Genomic DNA, 18885 nt, shown 5'->3' on the forward strand with positions numbered 1-18885 from the left:
AGGTGACGGATCACCATCCACTCCCTTACCAAAGGCAGCCCAAATCCTAAAACAGAATCCGCAGCCCACCCAAACCCAGCCTTGCGTAGAGCCCACAAAACAGAGTAAACCACAGAGGGCCCAAGCAGAAATTGCTAAGGGCACCCCAAGGGATCCACCCCACCGGACCCGCACACCGTCGCGGCCAACCAACAAGCCACCACCACCGACGTGGTAAAGGCCATCGCTGCACCAGGCAACATCAGCATCAGACGTAATTTTCTCTAAAGAGCAGAGCCATACCATTATCCCTACCACTGGAATGCTCGGACCGGAGGTAAGCAGATCTGCCCTCATCTCCGGCAACCCCGGTTGGTTTCGACAGTCGTTCTTTCCTCTATACTTGCAATCGTCAGACCCATGAGCACCTCCATCAGAAACAATAGTCCCTAGGTTCGAGCAAGCCAGTACTCCGTCACCATCCGGGACAGTAAGATCGCCGGCATGCCACAGATCAACACCTGTAACAGGTACACCATCGTCCCATGGACTCGATCGGAATCGGCCTTTCCGATTCGATCTTGACCAAACCAAGACCGGATCGCTGCTTAACTGCCATCTAGATGCCATCCCCTCCCATGAGGCTGCATCTTTCACTGCACCATCGAGCTTGGACGCAGAAACAACAGCACAAGCAACCCCCGAACTCAATGTTGCATCAGTGTTCCCCAACGCGATCAAGAAAAGCATAAGCAGAGCAAGCTCTGCCATTACTACCATTGACGAGCAATAACAAGCATACGAGAAGCCGCCACCTAGAGGAAGAGGATTCTGAAACCCTAGCAGAGCGCTAGGTCATATAACATACATATAAGTTGACATGGTGAAACTGTTTGCAATGGTTCTTGTTGGATGCAGTGGTCTCTATGGCTCCGATACTGTAGTTTATGGTGATAATCATAATTTATGTTATGAATTTTTTAGAATTTTTATTGTTTTGGTTAGGGTAAGGTTCAAATATGGTGTTGTGAGATTAATAGTAGTTAGTGCGGCTTTTGTCTGTTTTAATTTTGTTATGTTGACTTTGTTATTGGTGCCATCATGTTAAAGTTATTGTATTTGCTAGTAGTTTTTTTATGAATCTTTGATTTTGTAATTGATTGCTTTGGTTAAAAAAAAAAAAAAAAATTGTGATTCACAGTCGAAGAAAAATAGTTATATAATATACTCAGAGAACATCTGAAACCCATTTGATGAAGAAAAGTAACAAAGTAGAATACAAAAGTGATACACTAGTCTACCATAAGATAAAGTTGGTATAGAAGACTACTTAAAAGTCTTAACATTTCTCTTTACTATCAAGAATGAGGTCCGGGACTATTCTACCCAACAATTTGAGTGCAGAGAGCAGACCATCAATACCTCTAAAAAAGTTCGTGTTGCTTGGAAGATTGTTGTATCTTTGTAGGAGAATATCAGACCTTTTGGAGTTCATTAGCTACATTGGAGGGTATTTCCAATAGCTAATGCAGACGCATATTGTACTTCAGTGTTTGTTTAATTGCTTACTCCACTATCTCCATGGTAGACCATTCCCAGTGAGTTTGGCAGGTTAGATTCTTTGAAACCATCTTGGTAAGCAAAATTTGTATTCAAGAACCTTGTGAGAGAAGAGTCCGTATCCCCAAATGAAGACTGCAACTCATTGCATTCAATATTATGTAGAGCATCTCCAAATTTTGTGTACATCAGTGGCTGCAATGTGGAATCTTGTGGCTGGAATGGATAAACCACTGATTCCAGATTTTCTTTGATTTGAGGATGATGCACCTGGATTAAGAATAAAAAACAAACAAGCATTGAGTTTGGTGCTTGAACATACTTGTTTGAGATAAAATTCATATAGCATACCATTCTCACCTCTAGAATCCTATAATCTGTAGCTTGATTTTCAGAATTAGACATGATCTGTCTAAATGGTATGTGAACTTCATCGGTTGAAATTTTTTTCATAATTGCAGATTGCCAATTATTGCATTCACCACAATAGAGATTGGCGTCTGGAACATTTCCAAGCTTTGTGTATATTGGTGACTGCAACTTTGAGGGCTCGTAATCTTGTGGCTGCAGCGGATGTGGAACATCTCCCAGCTTTGTGTATATTGGTGACTGCAGTATGGAAGGGCAGTAATCTTGTGGCTGGAGTGGATGGGGTACATACCACAGCTTTGTGTATATTGGTGACTGCAGTATGGACGGGCAGTAATCTTGTGGCTGATGTGGACCAAAGAGTGAATCCAGATTTTCCTCTGGCGGATCACGTAGCTGAATTAACAATCACAAAAAAAAACCAAGCATTAGTTCATAATTTTATGCATATATTGAGTTAGTATAACAAGATGTTCATAGAGGATGCGATTTCACATATCATCTGCAATTTCATTTCTAACTTAGACTAAATGTAGTTAGCAGGCTTATCATATCATCCGTGGTTGGAAAGATATTCTTGTAACATAAGAATCAGCAATTTCTGTTTATATTCATGTCTTGCTGACTTAAGATTTGATATAGGTCTTGGGATTTATAGCAGAAATGTTTAACAACAACAAAGCATGTTCATTCTCACCTGTGGAAACACATCATACAGAGTCTCATATTCATCACAGGTTGAAACTTCATTCCCGTCTTGATGACAGGAATCACTATCTCCAAATGGTGATTGTAACTCATTACAATCATCATTAGTGTTGTTGGTTTGCAGAACAGCTTCCAGCTCTTGGGACACCGGTGACCGCAGTGCTGAGGAGCAACAGTCCTGAGGCTGAGGTTGATGGAATAGCAACTCCTCATTTCCCTGTGCCCGAGTATAAAGTCAGGATCCAAAATTATAAGCAAGCAAGATCTTAATTTCGATACACTTCTCATGCTCCATATTGGTCCATATATCAATACAACAAAGAACATCTTTGTCATTACCTCTTGATTCATTTCAGACACACTCGCGCTACCGGATTGTCCTTCATTCCTGACCAAAGAATCCTTCTTATCTGATCTAATCTTCAAGCGACAGATAACAAAGTCGCCCTGCGTATATTTGAGGCGAGATCATGGTTAATAAGTATGAATCTCTATGATACATATCAAACACATAACTCATTTATAACTCCATTGATGTCTATGACATACTAAACCCTCAATCCACTAAACAGAGTTGGAAACAAAAATAAAACAAGGAAAGGAAACTCAGTTATCTTCTTCTGTTGCAACTTGTGGTTTATTTAAATGTGGCTAATGGGTTCAGGACAATCTGTAACACTGTTAACACATTGAAACAGGGCATGAGTTTGAGGTCATAGCAAGATGAACTCAAAGAATTAATAATTGCTTTCAGTAATGTTTTGGTTCCTATCTTGCTTTGAGCTCAACCAGTTGGGCTTTTACATCACGTGTAATTAGTATATGCATATGACCCTGTTCACTTTCTCGGTTGTTAATTAGTATATGCATGGCACAATCACAGAAAACTCATTCCCTGTTTCCATGACACAATCTGGAGAAATCTGACAAAGAGAAATAGAGACTGACCTGGGCCTGCTTCTGAATAACTCCATTTCCAGGAAGATAGTACTCATGAATGACCCAGCTGGTCTTCTTCGATTTCGGCACACGACCCTGGTAAAAAGTCAATGTCTTCTTCATCCCAATCACAGCTTTGGATCGTCGAGCTTTAATTCCACGCTCCTTCCCTGAGATCTTCCAGTATCCCTTCTTCGTGCTCCTATTCGAGCGAGAGCTTTTGTTGTACTTATAAGCCTTTCTGGTGAAGAAGAACCACTCCATGTCTGTCTCAGTCCCCAACAAAGCTGCCCAAAAAACCAACACACAAAAACGGGAAAATCAGAACCAACCCTGTTCATAATGTATCATATTCAGAAATGGGCAGTGATTAGAATTGAGAAAGGTTGAGTCTTTAGTTACCAGGGAGCTCAGCCGGCTCGTATTTGCAGAGGTCGATTTCAGGGATGATTTGGTTGATTTCGGAATCATTTCCACCATGAATCTTCTTCTTCAAATAGTGGTTCACAAGCTCCTCTTCGGTGGGAAGGAACCTGAAGCCTACCCGCACTGAAAGCGGCGTCGTTTTGTCTCTGCTCATATTGTTGTCGTGCTATATATCCCCTCTCTGTCTCTCAATGGTGAGCTCTGAGAAGCAGAGGAGAAGAGTGAAGGCGTATTTATGGCCTTCGAAGTTGGAAGTAAACCCGACATGTCATACGACCCGACCCGATTACGTGGCATCTTTGTCTGTTGCGACTAACCCCCTCTGCAACTAAAGATTTGTTGCAGAGTTTGTGATTGGGGGAGGATAGAGATGTCCAATTGGGTCTCCAGACGTGCTTCACAAGTAGTCAAGACCGGCCTTCTGCTGGAAGGAGTCTAAGTGGGTCCTCATTATTCTATTTCTAATGGGTGCTTTCATTAAGACATTAACCAGATCTTTTTCTTTTTGTCGATTCAATCATATCAAGAAACACAATTGGTGAGAAGCAAAACTTCCTGATGCGGTGTCACTCAAGATTATTGCTATTGCTAGCTGGAACTATTCACTTTCTCTTTCGGCTTCCACAGTCTTGTGTCATGGTTTGTGAGGTTTTAGCTCTGTTAAGAGAGGCTGTACGTATTTAGCCTTTGTTTGTTTTCCTCTATCAAAAACAAAAAGAACCCGCTTCCTCAAATGGTACAAAATTAGAAACCCAGCAAACTCTAAACCATGTTATAGCAACCACTCCTTATTTTCACCTTTTCTTCTTTGTGTTATGTTTTCTAAACTTGATAAATGTTAATTGAATTGCACAGACTTGCATATGAGATCTTATGAGACATGTTTTTTATTTTCATGTTTTAGGATAACAATATACTTTGTACTAAGGATTAAAATATTTGCGAGAGGCTGCAGAACTTGTTTGATAAAAATGCTCCGAGGTAAATTCTTTTAAGGTATATTTGGGTGAGGCGAAAATCCCTTAATCTTGGTGAGGAGAAATTCCCTCAAGGAGGATTTAGGTGAGAAATAAGAAGTAATTCTCTAAAATTGAATTTTTCTCCTCTCAAGGCGAACATATAGGTTAGGAGTAATTCCCTCAAGGGGAATATAGGTGAGAAAAAATATTTTTAAGGTGAATCTGGGTGAGGAGTAATCCCCTCAAGAAAAATTTGGGTGAGGAGAAATTCATTCAAAACGAATTTGAATGAGACGAAATTCCCTTGAAGCAAGTTTAGCACAATAAAACAAACCTGGTGGAGCCATGTTTCAAAAAGTAAATAACTCTCTAGATGATGAAGAATTGAAGTAGGTGGAAGAGAAAAATGTGGTAGAGGTGGTATGAATATGGACAATTTTCTATAGGTGGAGGGTCTGAACCCATTTACATGTGAAACTAATTTTGATCATGCCACCCAAAATGAAGACTACGGAGCTAAAATAGCTAATCATGGTGTTCAAGACAAGATTATTTATGAGAGGAGGACTAGAGGTGCAACTGACGATCAAAGTACCCCATTTGATGTTGCTTCAGTTGTCTTAAATTTTGACTATAGCAGTTTAGGCACAGAGTGCAGTGAGACTTCAAATGAATCTCATGAAGACAACAATCAATTCGGCTATAATGTTTATAGATATCATTAATGTAGAGAAGTGCATGACTAGTTATCCAGTTAGATTCATCCTTATTGTTATTTTATATAGGAAACAGTAGGCAGCTTCAAAAAGATCTATAACTATCATGTTCATCATCACAATTCGTACTACATGAGTCATATGTCTTGGTTTGATTATTATACTTTCGTAATTAAGCGAGCGCTTTTTTAACCACCTAGATTCTCTTTTGGTTAACATTTATATCTATTTATACGTAAGTCTAATAACTTGAATTTTTCAAAAAAAAAAAAAAAATCTTTTTGTAGACTATCTTATAAATTTTTTCCGATATTTCACTTTTTCAAAATTCAGATAGATATGTACAAACCAATATTTAATCTTTACTCTTTTTTTTAATCAAACCTAAATCAGGTACCAATATATATATTCATCACAAATTAGAATATGTCATTACATATCCTTCCGTAGTAGACAAGAAGATAGTGGTAGTACCCATAGTGGTACGTACATATAGACCCACTCATTAGACAAATAAATACGTAAACATAGCGAGAATCCTCATTTTGTACTACTCTAGAGGTGCCAGAGGTACATAAAGTACACAAAAATGCATAGCTTCCTAATACAAGGAAATTATTGTAAATAGATAAACTAAAAACATAGGGATGGGCCTAGAGCAAAACACCCCAGCGCGAATTAGAAAGCTTAGAGGGCAATCCAAGAGAAGAGGCCCAACTCTAGCCCCAGCAAGAAATGGTTGACCTAAGCCCTGACATCATCTCCTTCACCCATTTGCTGCCTGTACAAGTTGGTGTAGTTCCTTTGCACGACCTCCGCCACGAAACCAAAGTCCCGCCGCCGAGCTCCGCCAAGAGACAACCAACAGCGCCACGAGCCATCGCAGAAGCAAAGCCCTGACACAAGCCTCCCATGAGCCTGCTCCACCGATTCAGCACCGCCGCCCATAGAAGCTCCAAAACCACACCAACCCTGGATCTGGAAGACCTCAATGAGCGCGCCGTCCCCGTATAGAAAAACAAACATCCATGCCCAGAGATGCCGCCCGAAACCTTTTGCCAACCAACCTGCCAATACCACGAGCCAAAAACCTCTCTCCTGACCTCCCAAGTAATAGTATTCAAGCACCCATTTGGCAGCGACTAGATAGTGGCCAGGCGAACCAAAACTGACTCCAAGCCGCCACCGAACGAGCAAAAATTCGTCAAACCCTAAACCAAGAGAATCCTGGTTTTTTGGAGCTCCACTTCGAATTCAATGACTTATTTTTTCTCCATATTTAATCTTTACTTGATACGCAATATATAAATAATAAGTTATTAGTAATACACGACCCACTCTTTTTAAAATAAAAATAGTAGACAAACCATATCACGTGACACGCCTGCGTCTCAAAGAAAAGATCTGCTCATTATTACAAAAATTCCTTACTCATCTGTATGCAATAACCCAATCATGTAATTCTATAAAAAAAAAAAAACAAATCATGTAGGATAAGGGTAAACTTGGCTAGAAAATGGAAATGGGAAAATTAATAGGCCTAGAGACTTGGGTTTAACCCAAGATTTCAAGAAAACTAGCGAAAAACCCAAATTGGGTAACAGAGAAGTTTTTGCACGCGAGAGATGAAGCCGAAAAAAGGGATTCAATTTATGTGAATAGGCTAAGTGCGAGCCCATAGTAAGCTTCCTTTTCACAATTCTACAAAGATTGAAACTTTTTTTTTTCTTTTTTTGTTGGGACTGTCGGATTGTATTGATTAGATTCTGCAAGCTTTATACCCATTTCACTCGCAAGCTTCCGCCTTTCAAGTACTGATATCGGTTTTGCTTAATACTCACTGTTTATAGTCTTGTAGAACAGATTTTTGTTTCTGGGTTTTTGAGTAATTTTGATTTGTTGATACAATTTGCAGGGTTTATTTGGGAAGTCAGCTTTGGGGTTTCTCATATTGAATGCTTGTTTCTATTCTGATCCTTTTACAGGTCAGGAAATGTTCTTCCGTGATTCTGAACATTGATTTATTTGTATGATTATCCAACACTGTCACTCAAAGGTTAGATGATAAAGTATTTAACAGACATCATTATACAGTTTTCAATTTCAATATCTACGTCACTATTTGAGCCTGGTATCTGCTAAATGCATATATCCAACTAGTTTAGTGTTGTGTAATATAATGTTCATGATGTTTAGTTTTCTTCCTTCCTAAGAATTAAAGGCATGTATACATTGTGAGTTCAAACAGAAACAGGGAATAATATACACACAATTCCATTAAACATTAAAGCTTCATAATGAACAGTATCTTCCAGAATATTAGGGTAATAGCGTAATACAAACAAGAGCGATACGATGAGTAATACAATATTTGGTTTTAGGCATGAGGTGTTGGGACTTGTTCTGAAGGCCTCACTATGACCTTCGATTGTATTCATACATTTTGGAAATGATTGTAACCATATAGAATACTGCTATCTGATTATTACTAATATGTCTTTGAGACTCCAGCAACCGTGTAGCAGCAGGTGCTATGAAACTCTGCTTCCAGATTATTGACCATGCAACAGTTGCGTTGCCCGTAGTGGTCTTTTAGGCTAGAACTGTGACTTTGGTCTGAAAGATATGCTTTACGGATTGAAAGGAGATGCATCCTGGAAAATGAAAGAATCCTTTAAATTGCTGCCAGCTTCAAACTGTTGTCTGTTTCAAGGACTTTCAGTTTCTTCTGGGGCAGTAAATAGCAATATAATGCCTCTGCAGCTTCACTGACCTATAAACAAATTCCAGATTTAGTTAAGGAATGCAGCAAATAGCGTCAAAGCTTTAGTGTAAGATTTTATTTTCTGTGAGAAAGAAAGGGTTCCTTTAGTGTTTTTGGATTGATTATCTCACCTTGGCTTGTGATGCTGCTCTGCAGTCGGATTCTTCTAGGAGCACCTCCCATGTTTGACTCCATGACTGGATATTGGATGATATTGATGTTTTGAATATGTCCTTTGATCTTAAGGACATACTAATTGCAGGCTAATTGTTTGAGGAACGACTATTGGTGGTCCTGAGGATTCACTACTGGGATCTGAAGAAATGGATGTGGATAGGTATGTCCTTTGATTTTAGGACATTTGAAAACTATGGATATGAGGAACAGATATCGATACTTAGGTTGACACGATGTTTGATCAGAGGAAGGAATATTGGTACTTCTGTTGACTAGACAATCTGAGGAATGAATTTAGGTAGTAGTGTTGACAGAGGAAGCTCCACCTCCAAGGAACTGCTTATGAGAAGAGACATCCTTATATGCCTGGACTCGTCACATCCAGAGAAGGGTAGACTTCCAGATGGCATTTGAACCATATGCATTCGCCGGTCGCTCTTTCAACCAAAAGTTCACTAGGGGATGCTGTGACACCAGCAATGCCTCCCCCACTCCCAAAAGAAAAAGAAAAGAAAAACAGGTACAAAATAATTGCTGCTGTCCTAAGTTGTAACTGAATGCCAAAACGATTAAGAAGTTTCCAAAGTCTCCAGTACAAGAAATGCGGAATAGCTGCGATTGTATGCCAATCTACACAGCTGAGCAGTTCATATAACTTGGAGATCTTTGAATCATTTGTAGGAGAATATCATTGACTGTAATAATGTGAGTTAGAGACGCATTATTACTGAGGCGTCCTTTTGATATTCTCCTATAAATAAAGGTTGATTAGCTACATTGGAGCGTTGCTCCAGTGGCTAATGCAGAATAATCGTTTACCGATCCATCTACTACTTCGGTGTTTCCGTCACTGGTTACTCCTTTTCCACCATCAATAACTGTATGTGAGAACTTTGCGGCAGAATAGTCCATACCTTCGTATAAGAATGGCAAATCATCCCACTCAATAAAATTATTGTCATGGGGAAAATCTCCCGGTCCTCCGTTTATTGATGGTAGTGTATAATCGTAATCCTTCGGCAGAAATGAATCAAAGTCTGATCCCAGATTTGCTCCTTGTTGAGAATATCTCTGAATTAACAATTATAGAAAGAAAGAGTTAAGTTTGGATACACTTCTTTTGCTGCAGCATATTTAGAAGTTCAGATAAAAAGGTTTTAAAAGAGCATGTTTATTCCCACCTCTTGAATCATATTGATATTTGCAGCTTGATTTTCCGAACTGGATGCGGTCTTGCTAACTAATTCGTCATCGTCATTGGTTGAAATATTATTCTTCTTCACAAGAGAAGGCTCATTGTCCTCAAATGGATATGCCCTCTTACGACATTCATCATTATGGTCATTGGTGGTATACATTGGTGGCTGATGCAGCTGATGCAGTTGAGGTGGTGCAGGCGTATCAAAGAGTGAATCCAGATTTTCTGGGTCATCTAGTAGCTGTTTGATCACAAACAAGAAAGTGTCAGGTAACATTTTCAATGCAAGTGCTCCATATTGAAAATTTTATATAAGAAATTAAAATGAGAGTTTGTTCTTACCTCTTCAATCATATCAGACAAATTGGTCTTTAAAGGTCGGCCTTCAACAGAGGTCGAAAGATCATTCTTATCTATATGACAAGGATCAGTTTGCGTGCCTTGGAATTCATGAGGATTGCCAATAGGACTCTGAAGAGCATTTTCCAGCTCCTTTAAAGCCAGGTATTCCTCTTCTTCTGTAATCATATCACCACCAGTTTCAGCTTCATCACCATTTCCATTGGGAATTGGAACGACATTAACCTGCTTAATGGATGACCAATTTTCTTCAGCTTGATTTTCAACATTGGAGGCCATACTGCAGCTAGTGCTACCTCGATCGAAGAATGGGGCATCCTTATCATGATCAGAGTTGTCTGACTTATACTTCAAGCAACAGACAACAAAGTCCCCTATCTGCTTAGGAGGATTAGAATGTGCCTCAATGAGATAAAACTCATGAATGACCCAGCCAGTCTTCTGGGGTTTCGGCACTCCACGTTTGTAGAAGGTTAAGGTCCTCTTTCTCCCAATCACAGCTTTGGAGCCAGGGGCCTTGATGTCGCGGTCCTTGCCTGTGATCTTCCAGAACCCTTCCCCTGTAGTCCTGTTGGAGCGTTTGCTGTTAGGGTACTTGTATTCACGCGGAGTGAAGAAGTACCACTTGCCCTGACTGTCCCAAGACTCTGCCCATGCAAACCAGAAGAAGAAAAAAGAGAAAAACTTCCTGCCCAGATTTTGCGCCCTTGTGAATGCCAGTTCTGCAAAAATGCAACACAATACACATGACTGTTCGTCCAGATAATTAATAGATAAACTCTACTTTTACCTACACAAAGATACAAACTTGGCATTGATGATGCAGTATTTTAACCCCACCCCTCTCTCTCCTGTCTCTCTCTCTCTCTCACCTCATTGTAATAACCAGAAACTCAACAATACCTAAACCTCACATGTTCAAGATACTAGCAAGGATTCCACTTAGTCAGTAACTGCTTCAAATTGCTAATAACTTCATATCACAATCTCATAAAACAACATCACAAGTTCCAGACCTAGGAATCTATAGTACTTATTAACATTTGAGGATTTGGAATTAGCTAGACAACCAGAGAACCCCTAAGTTTACAAGCACAACTCATGAGGAATGAAAAATAACGTTAATAATTCATTTCAAATAACGACAACTCTATCAGGCAAAAAAATTATATCAGCTCAATTCATTTCAAAAATTAATGTTCCGGAGATGGTTTACCTGGTAACTCGTGAGGCTCGTGCTTGCACATCTCGATAACAGGGATGGTGGTGGGGTTCTCGGAGTCCTTGCACTGATTCTTGTCCTCCAAGTCGCTAAGCAGCCTCTCGTCGGTGGGATGGAATCGGTATCCCGGCGGAACAATGAAGTCGCCGCAGCTCATCTCTTTCACTCTGAATAGCTGATTTTGATCGGTGTTTTGTTTTTTTTGTTTTTGCTCTGAAGTGCAGAGGAAAGGGTGAGGTTTATGCATAAAGTCAAGTCAAGTGCATTGAACTATAAGTCCTGAGCTTCGGAAGCAAGCATAACTGTATGGAATGACTTGCATCATCAGTGGGAATCTGATCCCACCATTAACTAGTGACAACCAATGAGGCTTTAGTTTTTAGTTTCTACATTTTCTTTAAGGGAATCTGATTTATAGTTACCCGCTCTTGGAAGTTCAGCCTTTGGTGCATTGGTGGCTTTCTTTAGTTCTTTGCTTATCCATTTGAGACTGGGAACATTCAGGAACATTGACCAAAATATTGGGAGATTTTTTTTTTTTTGGAAATACATTGGAGATATTTTAGATTCTATTCAAGTCTCACTAAGATCAAAGTTTATTCACTGTAAATCTTTTATATTTCCAGTGTATGGCGTTTAAAGTGTGTAAGAAACTATTTTTATATAAAAATAATAATTACATATAAAGTCATTTTGTTTTTTGTTTATTATTAGAAAAAATTCCATTGTTTATAAAAATGTCACATAATGCTGTCAAAAAAAAAAAAAAATCCCATAATTTCAATTTTCATTATTTATGAAAAATATAAATACATCCAAAAAATTATTGTCAATCTCTAGAAAACTTGTTGCTATCTGAAAAAGTTACAAAGTGATTCAAAAGGTACTGACCCATTTGAAGTTAAATTCGACCACGCAATATTTCTGTTGTCCGACCAACTTTTAATGATGGACCAGTGTCGTTGTGTCACTCTTGCCAACACGAGCCTAACCATACTCAAGGATTGCCCATACAACAATGATGACAACATATCGAGCCTCAAAAACTAATTATTCTCCTATGATTTTGTGTCCTTTTTCAGTGATTCCGACAATCTCTAAACACTATTACATGTATGAAGGTTAGTCATTCGTCATCTTCTCCATTTTTTATGACTTGGATTTTAAATCATACATGGAGTAGATGGTTCCTCTAAGTCTCATTTAGAAAAAGATGAGTTCACTTAGGTAGAGACACTTTTTGTTAGCTCCACATGGATGACTTTTTATGTTGTTTTATGGTTGAACTAACATTTTTCTATTAAAAAAAAGAAGAAGAAGAAGAAAGGAATAGATACAATCTTTGTACGTTTAATTATTGTATTTTGTTTGTGCTACACCAAACACGTATTAAAGGGTTGAACCTTTCATCAGTCTGGAATCTGGATGGCTTTATATTCCACCACTAGAGTAAAAGAGGGCAAAAGCACTATCTTAAATCAGTACTGTTGCTTGTCAAATTCTCTCTTTGTATTCAAAGGCAACATTTCTGCTCAACTCTAGTTCAACTTATTCAGAGGCAGTGGGAATGTAAATTGTTGTGAACATGTAAGATGTTTGGTAGAATTTATCTACTTATGTTGGTTAAATCAATCCAATCAGCTTTCATTTTTTTTTTTGGGAAAATATTTAGCTTTCAGTTTATGTATTGGTTTTAAGCTTCCTTGAGCAGATGGTCATTAAGAGGTCCCATGTCCTTTTAGAGATTGTTTTGTTCTGTAGCCATCAAAATACCCAAATCGCCTAACTCAGTCTTATAGTGAATTATTGTCTTTGCTATTGAGCCCTCAAATGAAAAATGGGAGGAAATGATACACAAGATTCCATTAAGCTTGATAAATTACTTACAAGGTTCTAAACAACAACAATCATACACACTTGTAACTACTACTCCATCAACCAACCAGTTATTACATTTCAGTAACTGTAACTACTACTACAATCATACACACTTGTTGGAGTCTATGGAGGGAGTCTGGAGGATAATATCAGACCTCTTGTAGCTCTTGTAGTTCATTAGCTACATTGGAGGGTTTCCAATAGCTAATGCAGATGCATGTTGTTCATATCCATGGGCTACTTCAGTGTTTGTATCATAGCTGCTTACTCCACTATCCCTATGGTAGACCTTTCCCAATGACTTCAGTAGGTTGGAGTCTATGGAGGGAGTCTGAGCTGTTTGTTCAGAAGATTAAGATTGCAACTCATTGCATTCAATATTATGCGGAGCATCTCCATGCATTATGTACATCATTGACTGCAGAGCTGAATCTTGTGGCTGAAATGGATAAAATGCTGACTCCATATTTTCTTTGGTTTGACGATGCACCTAAATTAAGAATCATAAACAAACAAGCATTTAGCATGAAACTTGAATGCACTTGGTTGAGATTAATTTCATATAGCATACAATTCTCACCTCTAGAATCCTAGAATCTGTAGCTTGATGTTCAAAATCAGACATGATATGTCTAACTGGTATGTCAACTTCATTGGTTGAATTTTTTTTGTTAAATGCAGACTGCCAATCATTGCATTCACTAAAACAGAGATTGGCATCTGGAACATTTCCCAGCTTTGGGTATATTGGTGACTGCGGTATGGAGGGGCAGTAATCTTGTGGTTGAAGTGGACGCAAAAATGAATCTAGATTTACTTCTGGTGGGTCACATAGCTGAATTAACAATCACGAAATAGCAAGCATTAGTTCATAGTTTCATACGTTTTATGCACATGAGAAGTTTGTATAAGAAGATGTTCAAAGAGGATGCGATTTCACATATCATCTGCTACAACTTCATTTTATAACTTGGACATAATGTAGTTGACAAGTTCATTATATCATCAGTGGTTAGAAAGATAACATAAGAATCAGCAATTTCGATATGTTTATATTCGTGACTTGCGATTTAAGTTTTGCTATAGTGAGGAGGTAGAGGAGGAATTTTGCAAGAATTGGTGCAAGTCCAAGAAGAAGGCTTTCGCAAAGTACTCCAAGACCTATGAAACTGACGAAGGAAAGAAGAATATTGAAGGACAGCTTGAGAAACTGATTAAATATGCTACTGTTATTCGAGTTTTGGCTCACACTCAGATCAGGATGATGAAGGGTTTGAAGCAGAAGAAAGCACATCTCATGGAGATCTAGGTGAATGGTGGCCCAATTGCTGAAAAGGTTGAATTTGCAAAGAGCTTCTTTGAGAAGCAGATCCCTATTGATGCCGTCTTCCAGAAAGATGAAATGATTGGCATCATTGGTGTGACAAAGGGTAAGGGTTATGAAGCTGTTGTTACTCGTAGGGGTCTGCGTAAGGTTGCTTCTATTGGTGCATGGCATCCTGCCAGAGTTTCATTTACAGTTGCCAGGCTGTAACTGGTTTACACTTGGTTGAGATTAATTTCATATAGCATACCATTCTCACCTTTAGAATCCTAGAATCTGTTGCTTGATGTTCAAAATTATACATGATATGTCTATGAGAGTGATTATGTTGCAACAGTTTTGTTATTATCTTTGTTTCAAGTACAGAGGATTTTAAACTATATGGGTATCTCAAGTTTTATTTTGTAGCAGATATTTTTAAATTTAAATGACTAAAATTCAACTTTCAAATTAAAAAAAAAAAAAAAAAAGTTTTGCTGTAGTTCTTTAGCTTCATAGTCGAAATGTTTAACTACAAAATGCACATTCATTCTTACCTGTGGAAACACACCATCCATATTCTCATCTTCATCACAGGTTGAAACTTCACTCCTGTCTTCTAGACAAGAAGTACTATCTCCACATGGTGATTGCAACTTATTACAATCATCATTAGTGCCAATGGCTTGCAGAACAGCTTCCAGCTCTAGGGATGCCCGTGACCGCACTGCAGAGGAGCAGTAGTCATCCAGAGGCTGAGGTTGATGAAAAAGTGGTTCATCATTTTTGTGTGCCTGAGCATAAAATCAAAATTCAGAATTATAAGCAAGCAAGATCTTAATGTTGATATACTTCTGGTACTCTATATCAAGACAGAGGACATGTTTGTTCTTACCGCCTGAATTTTCCAATTAGACACACCCGTGCCATCCGGTTCCCCTTCATCACTTACGAGAAAATTCTTCTTATCTGATTTATTCTTCAAGCGAAAGACAACAGAGTCACCCTGCGTAAATTTGAGGCGATGCCATGGTTAATAAGCAGGAATCTCTATTATATTATGCAATAACCAGCAATTGAAAATCTTTTCATTGAGGACACACACAAACACGTAACATATACTAAACCCTTAATCCACTGAACACATCACGATAACAAAACCAAAAGAGAAATAGAGAATCACAGAAAACAAAGAGTTGACAATTACAAAAAGAAAGAGTTACGTTTGGATACGTACACTCTTGTGCTGCTGCATGTTTAGCAGTTCAAATAAGTGTTAAAAGAGAATGCATATTCTCACCTCTAGGATCACATCTGCAGCTTGGTTTTCAGAATTAGATGTGGTGTTGCTGACTAGTAATTCATCACCATCATTGGTTGAAATATTGTTCTTCTTATTCGTAAGAGAAGAGTCATTATCTTCAAATGGATATTTTCTCTTATGGCATCCATCATTCTGGACATTGGTGGTATACATCGGTGACTGATGTAGCTCATGCATTTCTGGATCATTTAGTCGCTGTTTGATAACAAACAAGAAAGTGTCAGTTAACATTTCCAATATACTTCAAGAGCTTCATATTGAAAATTTCATAGCAGAAATCAAAATAAAAGTTTGTTCTGACCTCTTCAATCATATGAGACGAATTGCTTCTATTAGCTTGACCTTCAACAGAGGTCCAAAGATTACAAGGATCAGTTTGCGAGCCTTGGAATTCATTCTGATTTCCAATGGGAATCCGAAGCTCATCTCTCAGCTTCTTATATGCCAGGTGTTCTTCTGCTTCAGTAATCCTACCGCCACCAGTTTCAGCTTCATAATCAGTGCCATTAAACTGCTCATTGGATGCCAAATTTTCTTCAGCCTGGTTTGCAACACTGGAGGCCATGCTGCAGCTACCACTACCTGGATTGCAGAATGGAGCATCCTCATCATGATCAGAGTTGTCTGACTTGTACTTCAAGCAACATACAACAAAGTCCCCTATCTGCTTAGGGCGATCAGATTGTGCCTCAATGAGATAATACTCATGAATGACCCAGCCGGTCTTCTGGGGTTTCGGCTCTCCATCTTTTTGGAAGGTTAAGATCCTCTTTCTGCCAATCACAGCTTTGGAGCCCGGGGCCTTGATGTCGCGGACCTTGCCTGTGGGCTTCCAGAACCCTTCCCCTGTAGTCCTGTTGGAGCGAGTGCTGTTAGCGTACTTGTAATCACGCGGAGCGAAGAAGTACCACTTGCCCTGGCTATCCCAAGACTCTGCCCTTGTAAACCAAAAGAAGAAAAAGAAGAAAAGTTTCCTCCCCAGATTTTCCTGCCCCGTGAACGCCAGTCCTGCAAAAACGCAACACAATACACATGACTGGATCACTAATAATAATTGAAATTGATGGTGTTCTGGTTCCGGAGATGGATCACCTGGTAGCTCACGAGGCTCGTGCTTGCACAGATCGATTACAGGGATGATGGAAATGCTTTGGGAGTCCTTGCACTGATTCTTCTTCTCCAAGTGGTCACACAGCAGCTCCTTTTTGGTGGGACGGAATCGGTATTCCCGTGGAATTGGGAAAATTTCGCAGCTCATGATCGCTTTCACTTTTCTCAGTGTTGTTTTTCTGCTCTCAGTTTTAAAGTATAGCTGATTTTGAAGTGAAGAGGAAAGAGTGAGCAGGTTGTTATTGTATTTATCCAAGTGGTTTTGGAAGCGCTGAGTTTCCAAGCAGGTTCAGTTGAATGGAATATATGGATTGCATCATGCGTGGGATCCTACCACTGACGACTAATAACGTGGTTAAGGGAATCTGATTTATCTTTGCCCGCTTTTTTACTGAGAAAAAACACCCCGGCCGGAACATTCAGGAACATTGGCCAAAAAATTGGAGATATTTTGTTGGGAACATTCTAGATCCAGTGGGATCAAAGTTTTGTTCAGGAACATGATAGATAGTGTTATTGTAAATCTTTCAATGCTTATTATGTAAAATTCAAAATGTTTTGTCGTGATCTTTCCTCTCTCAATGTGAGCTCTGAGAAGCAGAGGAGCAGAGTAGTGAAGGTGTATTTGCCTGGGCACGGGCCGAGCCCGCAAGAAAATCATAGGGCCCGGGACCGAGCCCGAATTAAACGGGTCGGGCCCAAATTTCATATTTAACAGATAGGGACCGGGAAAGGCCCGGACTGGATAGAAACGGGCCGGTCCTTGATTGTTTTCGGGCCCAAATCTATAACTGGAAAATTTCCAGAAATAAAGAAGAAAAAACCTGTGTTTCAACATTGCCTTCACATTTTCTAAACATTGCCAACAAATTACAAGCCAGCAAATTACAAAGTACAAACCAAGGTTCCAAGACCTGCAGATTGCCTTCACATTTTCTAAACATTGCCATCAAATTACAAGTCAACAAATTACAAAGTACAAACCTAGGTTCCAAGACCTGCAGAACACAAACCAAGACCTGCAGAGTACAAACCAAGTCCTGCAGAATACCTCATGGCCTAATTTAAAGAACAGAAATAGACGTCTGACAAACCAAATGAAGTGGTTTACAATGTTACATAACAACCAGCACACTTGCAAGTTGCCGGCAGAGAGAAGAGGGAAGGCAGTGTGTTGTTGACATCAGCTATGCCGATGGAGTGGAGGGAGGCGGTGTTTGACGCTGGAGGCGAGCAATCTGGGATGACGAGGCGGCGGAACTCGGGGAGGGAGACGGAAGTGATGGGAGGATGCCATGGGTGCCCAAAACAGATCCTGGCATCGCCGGCGTCGGTGCGTGGGTTATTGCTGGAAGACAAGGAGGCTGCGTTAAACTCGTCGGAGGTCGGTGAGGTCCATGAAGGTGGAGGTGAGTAACGGTGGTGACCGGAAGTGGGTGTCGGAGGAGGGAGGGAAAAACAGATCTAGTTTATCTGTCCTCCAAAACACCAAAATAGTTTGGAGATGAGAAAGAGAGGCGGAGAAGAGGAGGTGGGAGATGTGAGAAAGAGAGGCGGAGAAGAGGAGGTGGGAGATGTGAGAAAGGGAGAGCAGTGGGTGGAGAAGATGAGAGACAGGGAGGCGGAGAAGACAGAGAGAGGCGGAGAGCAACGAGTCGTTGAGACTTGAGATGAGTAGGCTTCGGTGAAGTGTGATCACCTGTGGTTAACTTCATAGTAGGCTTGTATAACCAGCCTATTATAGAGTGACATATGCACTATGGGTTATATGGGCTCTTATCCGGGTTTTTACACAACTGAGACCTCAGGCCCGGGACCGGCCCGTTTTATTCATAAACGGTCCGGGCCTTAAATTTTCGTGTTTTTTATTTTCAAAGCCGGGCCCAAACCCGG

General features: G+C 39.7%; 3 protein-coding genes and 1 long non-coding RNA gene across 9 annotated transcripts in view; 1 reads left to right on the forward strand and 3 right to left on the reverse strand.

Moving 5' to 3' along the window:
- LOC112182208 overlaps window positions 1-10735 on the forward strand; it is a 61886-nt gene extending 51151 nt beyond the window's left edge. The window contains exons 1-6 of one of the 4 annotated variants that reach the window (XR_005809549.1): window positions 7197-7336; window positions 7572-7641; window positions 8168-8487; window positions 8577-10065; window positions 10155-10299; window positions 10410-10735. This is a non-coding gene — a long non-coding RNA (uncharacterized LOC112182208). The other 3 variants (XR_005809550.1, XR_002929323.2, XR_005809547.1) reach the window with 3 other exon arrangements.
- On the reverse strand, window positions 1186-4280 carry LOC112182191. Its single transcript, XM_040517853.1, has 6 exons — window positions 3958-4280; window positions 3565-3842; window positions 2956-3063; window positions 2606-2833; window positions 1900-2304; window positions 1186-1809 (listed from the first exon to the last, which is right to left on the reverse strand). Exons 1-6 carry the CDS (start codon window positions 4133-4135, stop codon window positions 1537-1539), a joined length of 1470 nt encoding a protein of 489 aa, XP_040373787.1. The 5' UTR covers window positions 4136-4280; the 3' UTR covers window positions 1186-1536.
- LOC121052555 (NAC domain-containing protein 101-like) lies at window positions 8940-11652 on the reverse strand. 2 transcript variants are annotated; one of them, XM_040517826.1, is made up of 5 exons: window positions 11372-11652; window positions 10138-10877; window positions 9779-10036; window positions 9432-9668; window positions 8940-9179 (listed from the first exon to the last, which is right to left on the reverse strand). In XM_040517826.1, the coding sequence occupies exons 1-5, from the start codon at window positions 11622-11624 to the stop codon at window positions 8973-8975; spliced, it is 1695 nt and encodes a 564-aa protein (XP_040373760.1). In that variant the 5' UTR covers window positions 11625-11652; the 3' UTR covers window positions 8940-8972. The 2 variants fall into 2 exon arrangements, with proteins under 2 accessions (XP_040373760.1, XP_040373761.1); XM_040517827.1 differs by lacking the exon at window positions 8940-9179 and having other exon boundaries at window positions 9328-9668.
- Window positions 11653-13456: 1804 nt separating this feature from the next.
- On the reverse strand, window positions 13457-17274 carry LOC112182189 (NAC domain containing protein 50). 2 transcript variants are annotated; one of them, XM_040517819.1, is made up of 7 exons: window positions 16975-17274; window positions 16184-16890; window positions 15859-16077; window positions 15454-15564; window positions 15116-15352; window positions 13836-14090; window positions 13457-13745 (listed from the first exon to the last, which is right to left on the reverse strand). In XM_040517819.1, exons 1-7 carry the CDS (start codon window positions 17138-17140, stop codon window positions 13608-13610), a joined length of 1833 nt encoding a protein of 610 aa, XP_040373753.1. In that variant the 5' UTR covers window positions 17141-17274; the 3' UTR covers window positions 13457-13607. The 2 variants fall into 2 exon arrangements, with proteins under 2 accessions (XP_040373753.1, XP_024176409.1); XM_024320641.2 differs by having other exon boundaries at window positions 16184-17274.
- Window positions 17275-18885: the final 1611 nt, after the last annotated feature.

Source organism: Rosa chinensis, chromosome 1, assembly GCF_002994745.2.
Source record: "Rosa chinensis cultivar Old Blush chromosome 1, RchiOBHm-V2, whole genome shotgun sequence".
In the NCBI taxonomy this organism is placed as follows: domain Eukaryota; kingdom Viridiplantae; phylum Streptophyta; class Magnoliopsida; order Rosales; family Rosaceae; genus Rosa; species Rosa chinensis.

Coding starts and splice junctions, on each gene's coding strand:
- LOC112182191 (XM_040517853.1), bottom strand. CDS start 4,135: ATGAGCAGAGACAAAACGACGCCGCTTTCAGTGCGGGTAGGCTTCAGG. Junction 2,834..2,955: donor TGTCTGAAATGAATCAAGAG/GTAATGACAAAG, acceptor ACTCGGGCACAG/GGAAATGAGGAGTTGCTATT. Junction 1,810..1,899: donor CAGATTATAGGATTCTAGAG/GTGAGAATGGTA, acceptor TTCTTAATCCAG/GTGCATCATCCTCAAATCAA.
- LOC121052555 (XM_040517826.1), bottom strand. CDS start 11,624: ATGCATAAACCTCACCCTTTCCTCTGCACTTCAGAGCAAAAACAAAAA. Junction 10,037..10,137: donor TGTCTGATATGATTGAAGAG/GTAAGAACAAAC, acceptor GTGATCAAACAG/CTACTAGATGACCCAGAAAA. Junction 9,669..9,778: donor ATATCAATATGATTCAAGAG/GTGGGAATAAAC, acceptor TTGTTAATTCAG/AGATATTCTCAACAAGGAGC.
- LOC112182189 (XM_024320641.2), bottom strand. CDS start 17,140: ATGAGCTGCGAAATTTTCCCAATTCCACGGGAATACCGATTCCGTCCC. Junction 16,078..16,183: donor CGTCTCATATGATTGAAGAG/GTCAGAACAAAC, acceptor GTTATCAAACAG/CGACTAAATGATCCAGAAAT. Junction 15,353..15,453: donor CTAATTGGAAAATTCAGGCG/GTAAGAACAAAC, acceptor TTTTATGCTCAG/GCACACAAAAATGATGAACC.